Source organism: Haematobia irritans, chromosome 1 (genome assembly GCF_050003625.1).
Source record: "Haematobia irritans isolate KBUSLIRL chromosome 1, ASM5000362v1, whole genome shotgun sequence".
NCBI classification, from domain to species: Eukaryota; Metazoa; Arthropoda; class Insecta; order Diptera; family Muscidae; genus Haematobia; species Haematobia irritans.
The window spans coordinates 189,277,505-189,293,784 of record NC_134397.1 but is presented as its reverse complement, the minus strand read 5'-3'; the positions used below and the strand labels follow the sequence as shown (position 1 = coordinate 189,293,784).

Here is a 16,280-nt window from a genome sequence, read left to right as displayed (position 1 = left end):
AACTCGGAACATACAAACAAACAAACAAATAAACAAACATAGATTGAATTTTATATATATCGATATGCGAAAATTTTTGGTGTATGTTCATATTATAACGGGGCCTCTATTTGGATTTATGTCATAATTTAATTTATTGGTAATTTGAGCCAATTAACCTAAATTTCTTTTAGACCTAAGGTTTCTCGGTATGCAATTGGCGTCAAATGTGAAATTTATAGCTCTTTTACACACATAAATAAATAAGATCACTTATATCGCATCATTTGTGGTGGAGTGTACACGTTGGAATTAGAAATTAGTGTTATTAAAATGCGATTTAGTCATATTACCCGGAGTCGAGGTTGATGAAAAATGCTGGAGTCGGAGTCGAGCAAAATTGTCTCAACTCCACAGCCCTGGTCAAAGAGTTAACATATGCGTCCCAATTTGCTTATTCCCAATTATAAACATCATATAAAATAAAATAAAATATTGTGTTAAATAATTAAATTTTGAACACATATTTTTTTAACTTTAACATATGAAAACCTATTTTTTTGCTCGTGTTTCGAATAGATTTCAACCTTAAATCTTAGTTCACGTTTATAAAAAAATTTATTGACATAGACATCTAATAACTTAACAACTAAATAAATTACTAAGCGTTACAATTGTCTTAATTACTACAACGTCAGTTACTACAGCCTTATCTTAGGTGGCAAATATCCGTTATTCGTTGGTGCAGGAGCACCAAGGTCATTAACCGAATTCTGAGTGTTTCTGGGTCCCAAGAGACCCTCGTTGATGGATGCAAAGTCCAGAACAGGAGCAACACCCTCATTTGAATAGCGCGAAGTGCCACCCAAACTATCGTACTCTTGTTGAATAATCTGTTGGGCACGAATAGCATCTTCGTGTGTACGATATTTGACGAAGTGTACCTCCGGCTTTTCGGCATGACCCTGTTGGGCTGACTGCAATTTATCGGCCAATTCACCGACATCGGTCTGTTTGCTGAGCACATAAATGGCTGTTTTCGATTCAGCCGATTGTTTGGCCAGTTGTAAGGCTGCATTTGTTAGGGCATTGTTTTCCGGTGCTCGTATAAAGACAATGCGAAGATTTTTACGCATGGCTGCTGCAGCACGTTCGGCTCCTTCGATATCATTGAAGGCATCTTCTGGTGCTGTATACGAATAGAATTCCTTATTGAATTCTGTCTGGGGTACTAGGGATTGGTATTGTTCTCCATTAACTGCATCGGCAGGGAATCCACCAAGTCCATTGTTAGCTCCAGTGGCAACTCCTTGGTTGGAGTGGGTGGGAGCTGGTGTTGGGGCTGGGGTGGCTGTGATTCCGCGGTGTTTAAATCGATTTCCAAATCCATTATGCGATCGACCTGATGAGTAATTGTATCCCAGTTTTTCAGCATTGGCCAGAGCGAGACAGACAAGGATCTGAAAGAAGAAGACAGATAACCAAATTTGAAAATCGATTAAAATTTGCTTTATTTTCTACGATTTTATTTTTATGGGTTTTACGACAATTTTATTTTGGTGGTTTTTACGACCTGATTAATGAATGCACTGTATATATATATGATGTGTTTAATTGTCTTCACTTATGGAAAAATACTTTCGTAAATTAAGTTCGATATGCCTATGATGCCCTCGTTTAGCACTCATTCACTCTTCTAAAAACACTAAAGATCATTGCGATAAAGGGAGCAGCATTACTAATCAACTCTTAGGTGGTAATTTAATTACATCAATCTCGAAACTTTAGACGCATCAAAATGAAAAAAAAATGAAGCCCACCTTTTTTAATGACCATCATCGTCATTAATTAACCAGATAAAATATGTGTGTTTTGGATGTATTCATTTAATCACCAATGACAACATAAAATAAAATATATTAAATTTCCATTGACAATACGGATCACATACAACGATTCGTACAACCGAAAATTGATCAATATTAGTACATAATTGGAAATAGCCTCAACATAAACCAATTGAATTTTTTGAGCGCCCTGAAAACTTTTTTCATTCGACAATTTTGAAACTTGATTACTTTTCCGCAAGTTGTTCCACAAATATTTCTTTTAAAGCGCATCCCGGAATTCCCCGCCAATTTTTTCCACTTCCGGTGCAGTTCTTTTGGACAAGTCCGCAAACATTTAATTTAAACCGCATGCTGGGATCCCCTATCGATTTTTGTCTACTTCCGATGCAGTCCTTTTGGACAAGTCTTAGAAAGTACGCAATTAAGCCGTTTTAAGTGAAAATTTAAGTTTCGGACAATTAAATTAAATTTCGCGAAAAAGAATAGAAAATCAATAAAAAGTTAAAAAAAAAAACAAGTATATACGGCCGTAAGTTCGGCCAGGCCGAAGCTTATGTACCCTCCATCATGGATTGCGTAGAAACTTCTTCTAAACACTGCCATCCACAATCGAATTACTTAAGTTGCGGTAACGCTTGCCGATGGCAAGGTATCTTAAAACCTCCTAACACCATCTTCTAAATTGTATGTAAGTCCATACGTGGTATATATTAAATCAAAAAAGATCGATCCAATACGTATATAATTCAGTTTGACAAAGTAGACATAAAATTTTGACAAAATTTTCTACAGAAACAAAATTTTAACATAATATTCTATAGAAATAAAATTTTCACAAAATTTTCTATAGAAATAAACTTTTGACAAAATTTTCTATAGAAATAAAATCTTGGTAGATTATTTTTGGCTCGAGTGGAAACCATGATTATGAATCGAATAAAATTTTCTATGAAAATAAAAATTTGACAAAATTTTTTATAGAAATAAAATTTTGACAAAATTTTCTATAGAAATAAATTTTTGACAAAATTTTCTATAGAAATAAAAATTTGATAAAATTTTCTATGGAAATAAAATTTTGACAAAATTTTCTATAGAAATAAAATTTTGACAAAATTTTCTATAGAAATAAAATGTTGACAAAATTTTCTATAGAAATAAAATTTTGACAAAATTTGCTATGGAAATAAAATATTGACAAAATTTTCTATAGAAATAAAATTTTGACAAAATTTTCTATAGAAATAAACTTTTGACAAAATTTTCTATAGAAATAAAATCTTGGTAGATTATTTTTGGCTCGAGTGGCAACCATGATTATGAACCGAATAAAATTTGAACAAAATTTCTATAGAAATAAAATTTTGACAATGATGAAAATTTTATTATGAACATAATAAAATTTTAACAAAATTTTCTCTAGAAATAGAATTTTGACAAAATTTTCTATAGAAATAAAATTTTGACAAAATTTTCTATAGAAATAAAATTTTGACAAAATTTTCTATAGAAATAAAATTTTGGTAGACTATTTTTGGCTCTAGTAGTAACCATGATTATGAACCGATATGGACCAATTTTTGTGTGATTGGACCAATTTTGGTATGGTTGTTAGCGACCATATACTAACACCACGTTCCTAATTTGAACCTGATCGGATGAATTTTGCTCCTCCAAGAGGCTCCGGAGGTCAAATCTGGAGAACTTTTTATATGGGGGCTATATATAATTATGGACCGATATGGACCAATTCTGGCACGCTTGTTAAAGATCATATACTACACCATGTTCCAAATTACAACCGGATTGGATGAAATTTGCTTCTCTTGGAGACTACGCAAGCCAAATCTGGGGATCGGTTTATATGGGGGCAGATATATAATTATGAACCTTTGTGGACCAATTTTTGCATGGATGTTAGAGACCATATACCAATATCATGTACCAAATTTCAGGCGGATCGGATGAAATTTGCTTCTCTTTGAGGCTCCGGAACCCAAATCTGGGGATCGGTTTATATGGGCGCTATATATAATTATGGACCGATGTGGACCAATTTTTGCACCGTTGTTAGAGACCATATACCAACACCATTTACCAATTTTCAGCCGGATCGAATGCAATTTGCTTCTCTTTGAGGCTTCGCAAGCCAAATCTGGAGATCGGTTTATATGGGGTCCATATATAATTATGCACCGATGTGGACCAATTTTTGCATAGTTGTTAAAGACCATATACCAATATCATGTACCAAATTTCAGGTGGATCGGATGAAATTTGCTTCTCTTTGAGGCTCCGGAACCCAAATCTGGGGATCGGTTTATATGGGCGCTATATATAATTATGGACCGATGTGGACCAATTTTTGCACGGTTGGTAGAGACCATATACCAACACCATGTACCAAATTTCAGCCGGATCGGATGAAATTTTCTTCTCTTTGAGGCTCCGCAAGCCAAATCTGGGGATCGGTTTATATGGGGGCTATATATAATTATGGACCGATGTGGACCAATTTTTGCATGGTTGTTAGAGACCATATACTAACACCATGTACCAAATTTCAGCCGGATCGGATGAAATTTGCTTCTCTTTTAGGCTCCGCAAGCCAAATCTGGGGATCGGTTTATATGGGGGCGATATATAATTATGGACCGATATGGACCAATTTTTGCATGGTTGTTAGAGACCATATACCAACACCATGTACCAAATTTCAGCCGGATCAGATGAAATATGCTTCTGTTAGAGGCTCCACAAGCCAAATCTGAGGGTCCCTTTATATGGGGGCTATACGTAAAAGTGGACCGATATGGTCCACTTTATATGTTAACTTTGTCATTCCGTTTGTAACACATCGAAATATTGCTCTAAGACCCCATAAAGTATATATATTCTGGGTCGTGGTGAAATCCTGAATCGATCTAAACATGTACATCCGTCTGTTGAAATCACGCTAACTTCCGAATGAAACAAGCTATCGTCTTGAAACTTGGCTCAAGTAGTTGTTATTGATGTAGGTCGGACGGTATTGAAAATGGGCTATATGGGGCCACTTTTACGTATAGCCCCCATATAAACCGATCCCCAGATTTGGCTTGCGAAGCAAATTTTATCCGATCCGGCTGAAATTTGGTACATGGCGTTTGTATATGGTCTCTCACAACCATGCAAAAATTTGTCCAAATCTGTCCATAATTATATATAACCCCCATATAAACCGATCCCCAGATTTGGTTTGCGGAGCTTCTAAGAGAAGCAAACTTTATCCGATCCGACTGAAATTTCGTACATGGTGCTAGTATATGGCCTTTAACAAACATGAAAAAATTGGTCCACATCGGTGCATAATTATATATAGCCCCCATATAAACCGATCCCCAGATTTGGCTTGCGGAGCCTCTAAAAGAAACAAATTTAATCCGATCTGGCTGATATTTGGTACATGGTGTTAGTATATGGTATCTAACAACCATGCAAACTGTGGTTCACATCCGTCCATAATTATATATATCCCTCATATAAACCGATCCCCAGATTTGACCTCCGGAGCTATTGGAGGAGCAAAATTCATCCGACCAGGTTGAAATTTGGTACGTGGTGAAATTTGGTACATTGCGCTAGTATATGGCCGCTAATAACCATGCCAAAATTGGTCCATATCGGTCTATAGTTATATAGCCGATCCCCAAAAGTAATCTACCAACATTTTATTTCTATAAAAAATTTTGTCAAAATTTGTTTACTATAGAAAATTTTGTCAAAATTTTATTTCTATAGAAAATTTTGTAAAATTTTATTGCTATAGAAAATTTTGTCAAAATTTTATTTCAATAGAAAATTTTGTCAAAATTTTATTTCTATAGAAAATTTTGTCAAGATTTTATTTTTATAGAAAATTTTGTCAACATTTTATTTCTATAGAAAATTTTGTAAAATTGTATTGCTATAGAAAATTTGGTCAAAATTTTATTACTATAGAAAATTTTGTCAAAATTTTATTGCTATAGAAAATTTGGTCAAAATTTTATTACTATAGAAATTTTTTTTCAAAATTTTATTACTATAAAAAATTTTGTCAAGATTTTATTTCTATAGAAAATTTTGTCAACATTTTATTTCTATAAAAAATTTTGTCAAAATTTTCAAGATTTATTTCTATAGAAAATTTTTTTTAAATTTTATTTCTATAGATAATTTTGTAAAATTTTATTGTTATAGAAAATTGTGTCAAATTTTTATTTCTATAAAAATTTTGTCAAACTGAATTATTTACGTATTTAATCGGCCTTGTTTTGTTTAATATATACCCCGTATGGACTAACTTACAATTGAAAACACGGTGTTAAGAAGTTTTAAGATACCTTGCTATCGGCAAGTGTCACCGCAACCCAAGTAATTCGATTATGGTTGACAGTCTTTAATGCAAGTTTCTATTCAATCCATGGTGGAGGGTACATAAGATTCGGCCTGGCCGAACTTACGGCCGTATATACTTGTTATTATCTAATTCCGAAGTGAAAAAGGCAACTTTCGTAAGAGAGTACCAATCTTTCGTACATGTAATGAACAGTTTTATTTATTAGCCTCCTAAAGCTAGAGTTAATTTTGTGCCACGGTAAACTAAAAATGTAGTCCAAAGATTATACATTTTATGTTTTTCAATGTCTGCATATAAAATCTGTAATTAGAAGTCAAATACATCAATCTGCTTATTGGAAAAAAATTGCACAATCTTTGTTGCAAATGAATATTTTATGACCTCAAATATGAAATAATTTTACTTCAAAGTAAAGTAATAATTTTACTACAATTCGCTACCAAGTATATTTGAAACACATGGGACTCTTAATGAGCAAGTCCAAATCCATTCTTCTTCTTCCATGCTTAAGAAAGAGGACACAGGTTAGGTTAGGTTAGGTATAGTGGCAGTCCGATATTTCAGACTCATTTAGACTATTCAGTCCATTGTGATACCACAATTGTGAACTTCTCTCTTATCACTGAGTGCTGCCCGATTCTATGTTAAGCTCACTGAAACGGGACCTCCGTTTTATAGCTGATTCCGAACGGCGTTCCACATTGCAGAGAAACCACTTAGAGAAGCTTTGAAACACTCAGAAATAGCACCAGCATTACTGAGGTGGGATAATCCACCTCTGAAAAACTTTTTGGTGTTTGGTTAAAACTGGGTTTGAACCCACGACTCTGTGTGTGCGCAACGGCGGGCATGCTAATCATTGCACCACGGTGGCTCCGTAAGCATAGTAAGGCCTCTGGGGGAGGGCCTTCTCCAGAAAAAATTAGCCCCTCTTCAATGTGAAAACCTATATATGATTTTCCATTATACATTGTTACTGTAGTTTAGATTTGGGGGGCTATAGCGCCCCTGGTTAAAAATGTCTAGATACGGCAATGGGTGGCTCCCAAGTTTACATTTTTCTCTCTTCAGCTATAGGGCCTCATTTTACACCAGAAATGAGGCCTTTCATATTTTTATACCCTCCACCATAGGATGGGGGGTATATTAACTTTGTCATTCCGTTTGTAACACATCGAAATATTGCTCTAAGACCCCATAAATTATATATATTCTGGGTCGTGGTGAAATTCTGAGTCGATCTGAGCATGTCCGTCCGTCCGTCTGTTGAAATCACGCTAACTTCCGAACGAAACAAGCTATCGACTTGAAACTTGGCACAAGTAGTTGTTATTGATGTAGGTCGGATGGTATTGCAAATAGTCCATATCGGCCCACTTTTACGTATAGTCCCCATATAAACGGACCCCCAAATTTGGCTTGCGAGGCCTCTAAGAGAAGCAAATTTTATCCGATCCGGCTGAAATTTGGTACATGGTGTTAGTATACGGTCTCTAACAACCATGCAAAAATTGGTTCACATCGGTCCATAATTATATATAGCCCCCATATAAACCGATACCCGATTTGGCTTGCGGAGCCTCTAAGAGAAGCAAATTTCATCCGATATGGCTGAAATTTGGTACATTGTGTTAGTACATGGTCTCTAACAACCATGCAAAAATTGGTCCATATAGGTCCATAATTATATATAGCCCCTTATAAACCGATCCCCAGATTTGGCTTGCAGAGCTTCTGAGAGAAACAATTTTCATCCCATCCGGCTGAAATTTGGTACATGGTGTTAGTATATGGTCTCCAACAACCATGCACAAATTGGTCTATATCGGTCCATAATTATATATAGCCCCCATATAAACCGATCCCCCGATTTGGCTTGCAGAGCCTCTAAGAGAAACAATTTTCATCCGATCCGGTTGAAATTTGGTACATGATGTTAGTATATGGTCTCTAACAACCATGCAAGAATTGGTCCATATCGGTCCATAATTATATGTAGGCCCCATATAAACCGATCCCCCGGTTTGGCTTGCGGAGCCTCTAAGAGAAGCAAATTTCATCCGATCCGGCTGAAATTTGGTACATGGTGTTAGTATATGGTCTCTAACAACCATGCAAAAAATTCACATCGGTCCATAATTATATATAGCCCCCATATAAACCGATCCCCCAATTTGGCTTGCGGAGCCTCTAAGAGAAGCAAATTTCATCCGATACGGCTGAAATTTGGTACATTGTGTTAGTATATGGTCTCTAACAACCATGCAAAAATTGGTCCATATAGGTCCATAATTATATATAGCCCCCTTATAAACCGATCCCCAGATTTGACCTCCGGAGCACCTTGGAAGAGCAAAATTCTTCCCATTCGGTTGAAATTTGGTACGTGATGTTAGTATAGGGTATCCAACAACCATGCAGGAATTGGTTCCTATCAGTCCATAATAATATATAGCTCCCATATAAACCGATCCCCAGATTTGATCTCCGGTGCCTTTTTGAGAAGCAAAATTCATCCGATCTGGTTGAAATTTGGTACGTGGTGGTAGTATATGATATTTAACAACCATGTGAGTTGAAATTTGTGGAGTACAGTCTTTCGTAGAAGTTTCTACGCAATCCATGGTGGAGGGTACATAAGATTCGGCCTGGCCGAACTTACGGCCGTATATACTTGTTTTTTTTTTTTTTTTAATTGTAGAAAACTTTTAAGGGTTGTCACATAATTTGTCAGATGTTCCACATTCTTTCATGCCATAATAGTACTTCGATTGAAAATTTGCAACATAGTTTTCGTCAACTGATTAATCATCTAACTCAGGGACGTTTATAAGATTTTCGTAACACAATTGTTCTTAAGATGCAATTGTTTCACACTTTTTCAAATTTCAGTTCTTGTCTATTCACTCTTAAATTTTTAAATTTATTCACTTAGATTGTCTTTTAGTAAATTGTATTACTTATTGTTTTGTTTCTTCAATTCACTTACAAGAAATCTACGCATTTCGTACTTGGATCAATTTTAACGAATATTTAAAAGAAAACGTTAACGGAAACCGATGTAGTGACGTTTAGTTAGTGTTTAAGCCCAACGACCGGTCAACCATGGTGTTTTATAGAAAATTTGAATTGACTGTTTTTGTCACACTGGTTACGGGCTTTTGGTGGAGCACATGCATAGCGGCGTCTCTTCGTATTGGGATTGATTGCAACATTGCATACTCCACAAACTATGACATATTTTTTACAAAAGCTGATTAATAACAGGCGGTGTCTTTTTCTTTCCTATACATTTCGATCGCCGAAAATGGGTGTTTTGCAAAACATCAAACGCCAAATGGCCGATACAAGATATTTTAGCGCCAATATACAAAACAAACAAGCGACCAACGAAAACATTTCAGTTTTTGATCAAAAGTTACATAAAAACAAGTTGAATACTCTGATGCCATTGGGTGGCGGTCTTAGGTATTGATAGCTCAGATTACATTAAATGACCATGGGATTAGCTGAGATGATGGGAATGTAATAATGACAGAAAAATAAAAATATTTCTATGGGAGACTAGTTTCCCAAACAATCATGTACCACAGGTGGAAGTTTGTCGACCTAATCATAACCCATCGCTAACCATAGCTATAAATAATACAAGTAAATCATGGTTGGAAATATATTATGGTTTTGGATGAATTGGATTTTCCAACATTCCCACAATTTGTGTCATTTTTTTTGTACGATTTAAATATCCGCAACAGTTTATCAAATTCTATAACAAAGTTTTAAGCTAAAATTTTAAAGCTTTCTATTTTAAAAATTCGTGAACAAAATCAAAGGCGGATGGTTTGTCATTTCGATATCGATTTCTAAATAAAGTATTAGAAATCGATATATCGATCTAACCAAGAAAAACACTTTTTTATACCCACCACCATAGAATGGTGACGGGGGTATAATAAGTTTGTCATTCCGTTTGTAACGCATCGAAATATCGATTTCCGACTATATAAAGTATATATATTCTTGATCAGGGAGAAATTCTAAGACGATATAACGATGTCCGTCTGTCTGTCTGTTGTAATCACGCTACAGTCTTCAATAATGAAGCAATCGTGCTGAAATTTTGCACAAACTCGTCTTTTGTCTGCAGGCAGGTCAAGTTCGAAGATGGGCTGTATCGGTCCAGGTTTTGATATAGTCCCCATATAAACCGACCTCCCGATTTGGGGTCTTGGGCTTATAGAAAACGTAGTTTTTATCCAATTTGCCTGAAATTTGAAATCTGGAGGTATTTTGTGACCGTAAAGAGGTGTGCCAAAAATGGTGAGTATCGGTCCACGTTTTGGCATAGCCCCCATTTATACCGATCTCCCGATTTTACTTCTTGGGCTTATAGAAACCGCAGTTTTTATTCAATTTACCTGAAATTGTAAATCTAGAGGTATTATAGGACCGCAAGTACGTGAGCCAAAAATTGTGAGTATTGGTCCATATTTTGGTATAGCCCCCATATAGACCCATCTCCCGATTTTACTTCTTTGGCTTATAGAAATCGCAGTTTTTATTCAATTTACCGGAAATTGGAAATCTGGAGGTATTGTAGGACCACAAATACGTGTGCCAAAAATTGTGAGTATCGGGCCATATTTTAGTATAGCCCCCATATAGACCGATCTCCCTATTTGGGGTCTTGGGCTTATAGAAACCTTATTTTTTTATCCAATTTGTCTGAAATTGGAAATCTAGAGGTATTTTAGGACCATAAAGAAGTCTGCCGAAAATGGTGAGGATCGGTCCATATTTTGGTATAGCCCCCATATAGACCGATTTCCCGATTTTACTTCTTGGGCTTCTAGAATCCGAAGTTTTTATCCTATTTGCCTGAAATTGGAAATCTAGAGGTATTTTCGGGTCATAAAGAGGTGTGCCGAAAACGGTGAGTATCGGTCCATATTTTAGTATAGCCCCCATAAGAACGATCTCCCGATTTAACTCCTTGGGTTTCTAGAAACCGTAGTTTTTATCTGATTTGCCTGAAATTGTGAATATTCTGGTATTTTAGGCTCACAAAAACGTGTATCGGATTAGGTTTTTATAGGTCCATTTGGTAATGCCTCCATATAGACCGACTTCACTTCTTGAGGGTGTAGAAGGCGCACTGATGATGAAAATTGCTTGAAACTCAATGTAAAATTTCCAGATTTTACTTCTACAGATTTAAGATTTCAAATCAAGACGTTATTTTAAAATTTTCTTGCACACTTACAAGAGATGTTAATGATTCCTCTAAAACTCAAACAAAAATGGTTCTTATAAATCCAGAATCTGATATAGTCCTCATGGATGAAATCTTTAAATTTATCTTCGGGAAGTGTCCTCAAGTCCTCAAGCCCTCCTGAAATTTCAAAGGAAACCCTAATATTTGGTTCATGGTGGTGGGTATTTAAGATTCGGCCCGGCCGAACTTACTGCTGTATATACTTGTTTTATCAAAATTCGTTTTTATTATTCAACATAGTTCCCTTCAAGAGCGATACAACGATTATAACGACATTCCAATTTTTTGATACCATTTTGGTAGTACTCCTTGGGTTTTGCCTCAAAATAGGCCTCAGTTTCGGCGATCACCTCTTCATTGCAGCCAAATTTTTTCCCTGCGAGCATCCTTTTGAGGTCTGAGAACAATAAAAAGTCGCTGGGGGCTAGATGTGGAGAATACGGTGGGTGGGGAAGCAATTCGAAGCCCAATTCATGATTTTTTGCCATCGTTCTCAATGACTTGTGGCATGGTGCGTTGTCTTGGTGGAACAACAGTTTTTTCTTCTTCATATGGGGTCGTTTTGTCGCGATTTCGACCTTCAAACGCCCCAATAACGCGTTATAATAGTCACTGTTGATGGTTTTTCCCATCTCAAGATAATCGATAAAAATTATTCCATGTGAATCCCAAAAAAACAGAGGCCATTACTTTGCCAGCGGACTTTTGAGTCTTTCCACGCTTCGGAGACGGTTCACCGGGCGCTGTCCACTCAGCAGACTGTCGATTGGACTCAGGAGTGCAGTGATGGAGCCATGTTTCATCCATTGTCACGTATCGACGGAAAAACTCGGGTGTATTACGAGTTAACAGCTGCAAACACCGCTCAGAATCATCAACACGTTGTTGTTTTTGGTCAAATGTGAGCTCGCGCGGCACCCATCTTGCACAGAGCTTCCGCATATCCAAATATTGATGAATGATATTGATCTCGATCAACTTAATTTTGGATTTTTTTGATGTTTTCGTCGGTAACCACCTCTTTCGGGCGTCCACTGCTTTCACCGTCCTCCGTGCTCATTTCATCACGTTTGAATTTTGCATACCAATCAATTATTGTTGATTTCCCTGGGGCAGAGTCCGGAAACTCATTATCAAGCCAAGTTTTTGCTTCCACCGTATTTTTTCGCTTCAGAAAACAGTATTTTATCAAAACACGAAATTCCTTTTTCCATTTTTTTTTCACAATAACAAAAGTTGCTTCACAAAAGACGCTCTATCTCACAAACTAATTGACTTACAGACGTCAAATTTTGACACGAATCATTTGAAGGTTGGTACTATATAAAAATAATATGCATTTAATAATAGCGACGCCATCTATGTGTCAGACCGGGGACTTGTCAGCCAACCTGTTAAAAATAAGAGTATTATGGTCAAATTTGGGAAATCGAGCGATGCATATATATGGAAGCTATATCTACATCTGAACCAATTTATAATTTATAATAATATAATATTTTGCAGGTTTGGTTGATACCACAGAAGGTTACTTTGTGCAAAATTTGACTAAGATCAGTTAATAAATGAGGCCTCTATGGGCAAAAATAAAATTAATCGGGGCAACTTTGTCAAAATCGGGCGATACATTTGTGTGGGAGCTATATCTAAATCTCAACCAATTTCTATGAAATTTTGCACATACATTTAGTACTAAAGAGGACTGGATCTAGGCAACTTTGTTTAAGATCGGTTAATAAAAAAGTGTTTTATGTCCCAATTTGGGAAATTCGGGTGATACATATATATGGGCGCTATATCTAAATTTGAACCGATTTCGATGAAATTTTACACATATAGTTAGTGCTATAGAAGATTACATTCAACCAACTTTGAGTACTCTAGGTAGAAAAATAAGGGTTTTCTAGCCAAATTTGGAAAAACCGGGCGATGCATATATATCGCCCTAAATCTGAGCAGATTTCGATGAAGTTTTGCAGACTTAAAGGGGGATGAAAAAGATTACTTTTTGCCAAATTTGATGAAGATTTCGATGAAACTTAGCACATTCAGTTAGTGCTATAGAAGATTAAATTTAGTCAAATTTGAGTACAATTGGTTTATAAATAAGAGTTTTACGGCCAAATATGCAAAATCGGGCGCTACATATATATGGGAGGTACATCTAAATCTGAACTGATTTGGATGATATTTTGCAGGTTTGGTTGGTACCACAGAAAGTTACTTTGTGCTAAATTTAAGTAAGATCGGTTAATAAATAAAGCTTTTATGACCACATTTTGAAAAATTGGGCGATGCATATATAGGGGAGTTACATCTAAATCTGAACCGATTTAAATGATATTTTACACACTATAGAAGTACTATAGAAGATTAGAATAAGCCAAATTTGAGTAAGATCGGTCTATAAATAAGGGTTTTATGGCCAAATTTGTGAAAATCGAACGATACATATATATGGGAGCTATATCTAACTCTGAACCGATTTCGAATAAATTTGGCACACTTAAACGGTGGTCAATAGCGTTACTTTATGGAAAATTTGACGCCGATCGGTTAGTAAATGATCGCAATCTGACCCCGTTTATCGAAATCGGGCGATACATATATATGGGAGCTATATCTAAATTTAATACGATTTTTTTCCAAATTCAATAGCGTTCGTCCCTGTACCAAAAAAATAAAAGCCACATACCAAATTTCATCAAAATCGGTTAATAATTGCGTCTAGAATCCTGCGAACAACAAATACAGACAGACGGACGGAGACCAAGCGCTAGATCGACTCAGGAGTTGATTCTGAGTCGATCGGTATATATTTTATGGGGTCTTAAATCAATATTTCTGGTACACACACAAAATTTTTTTTCTGATTCAATCACCAAATTAATTGATCCAATTAATTTTTTAATTGAAATGTCTTCAATCACGAAAATGATAGTATCAATCACAGTTTTAATCGGGCATTGAAAAAATTCTTGATTAAAAAATTAATTGATTTTTTTCAGAAAATTTCAATTAATTTTTTAATTGATTCAATTAAAAATTTAATTGATGTTGATTGCAAAACTCAATTAATTTATTAATTAATTACTTTCTATTTGTAATTACTTTCTGAAATATAATATCCTGCAACTTCAATACACTTAGTCCAACGCTTTTCTAGCAATTGTATCCCTTGATTAAAATAGTTTTCCTCAAGGTCTTCAAAATAGTGGTTCACAACTGTAATTGCATCTTCATTTGAGGTAAAACGTTTGCCAGCAAGGATTTTTTTTTTAAATTTGGGAACAAGTAAAAGTCACTGGGAGCTAAATCAGGAGAAAAAGGTGGGTGGTCAAGCAACTCGTACTTTAATTCGTTGATTTTAGCCATTGTTAAAACACTCTTGTGCGCTGGTGCGTTGTCTTGATGAAAAATTATTTTTTGTGTTGTAAGCCAGGACGTTTTTCTCGAATTTGTATATTTAATTGGTCCAAAAGGTTGCAATAGTACTCTGAATTTATTGTTTTACCCTTTTCCAGATAGTCAATTAATAAAATAACTTTGAAGTCCCAAAAAACCGTTGCCAAACCTTACCAGTCGATTGAATTGTTTTTGCCTTCTTTGGGGCACTTCTTCCAGCTTCAGTCCATTGTTTGGATTGTTTTTTGTTTTGTTATTTGAACGACGCTTAAAATCCATTTTATTTCACATAACCCTTATACTACGTTGGGTATTAGGTCGTATTTTTATATTCGAACAGTAAGAAATGCGGTGATGACATTGGTCATCAAATGACCCCAACGTAGTATAAGGGTTAAAACGATCCAAACAAGCTTGAGAAATGTTCATTCTTATGCGTTTTTGATCGACTGTTAACAAATGCGGCACCCATCTTGCAGAAAGATTTTTCATCTGTAGTTCTTCATGCAAAATCAAATGGACTCGATCATTTGAGATGCCCATGATATTAGCAATTTCACGCACTTTTATTCGTCGATCATTTAATTCCATATCATGCACTTGGCTACAATTTATGTTGTTGTTGCTGTTTTTGGACGTCCACTACGTGGTTCATCTTCAATGCTTGTACGACCACGTTTAAATTCAGCAACCCAATTTTTTACTGTTGCATATGAAGGAGCATTTTCATCTAACACATTCACGATATCGTTATGAATTTCTTGTCCCGATAAACCTTTTTTATGTAAATATTTAATGACAGCACGCATTTCTAATATTTCCAATGTAAAACAAGTATATACGGCCGTAAGTTTATGTACCCTCCACCATGGATTGCGTAGAAACTTCTACTGAAGACTGTCATCCACAATCGAATTACTTGGGTTGCGGTAACACTTGCCGATGGCAAGGTATCTTAAAACTTCCTAACACCGTAATATATATCACATAGTCCATACGTGGTATATATTAAACTAAGAAATGCCGATTAAATACGTATATATTTAAGTTTAAAGTTTCTATAGAAATAAAATTTGGAAAAGATTGTCTATAGAAATAAAATTTGGAAAAAATTTTCTATAGAAATAAAATTTTGACAGAATTTTCTATAGAAATAAAATTTTGACAAAATTTTCTATAGAAATAAAATTTTGACAAAATTTTCTATAGAAATAAAATTTTGGTAGATTATTTTTGGCTCGGGTGGCAACCATGATTATGAACCGATATGGACCAATTTTTGTGTGATTTGGGATCGGCTATATATAACCGTAGACCGATATGGACCAATTTTGGCATGGTTATTAGCGGCCTTATACTAAGATTTCAACCGTAGCGGATGAATTTTGCT

The 16,280-nt window shown here is 35.4% G+C and overlaps 1 protein-coding gene across 1 annotated transcript in view; it reads right to left on the bottom strand.

The window, feature by feature from the left end:
- Positions 1–578: 578 nt before the first annotated feature.
- The window catches only part of LOC142233946 (uncharacterized), a 56,348-nt gene continuing 40,646 nt past the window's right edge, over positions 579–16,280 (bottom strand). The window contains exon 2 of the mRNA XM_075305009.1: positions 579–1,439. Coding sequence (XP_075161124.1) covers positions 681–1,439 — 759 coding nt within the window. The 3' untranslated portion in view covers positions 579–680. The remainder of the gene's footprint in view (positions 1,440–16,280) is intronic.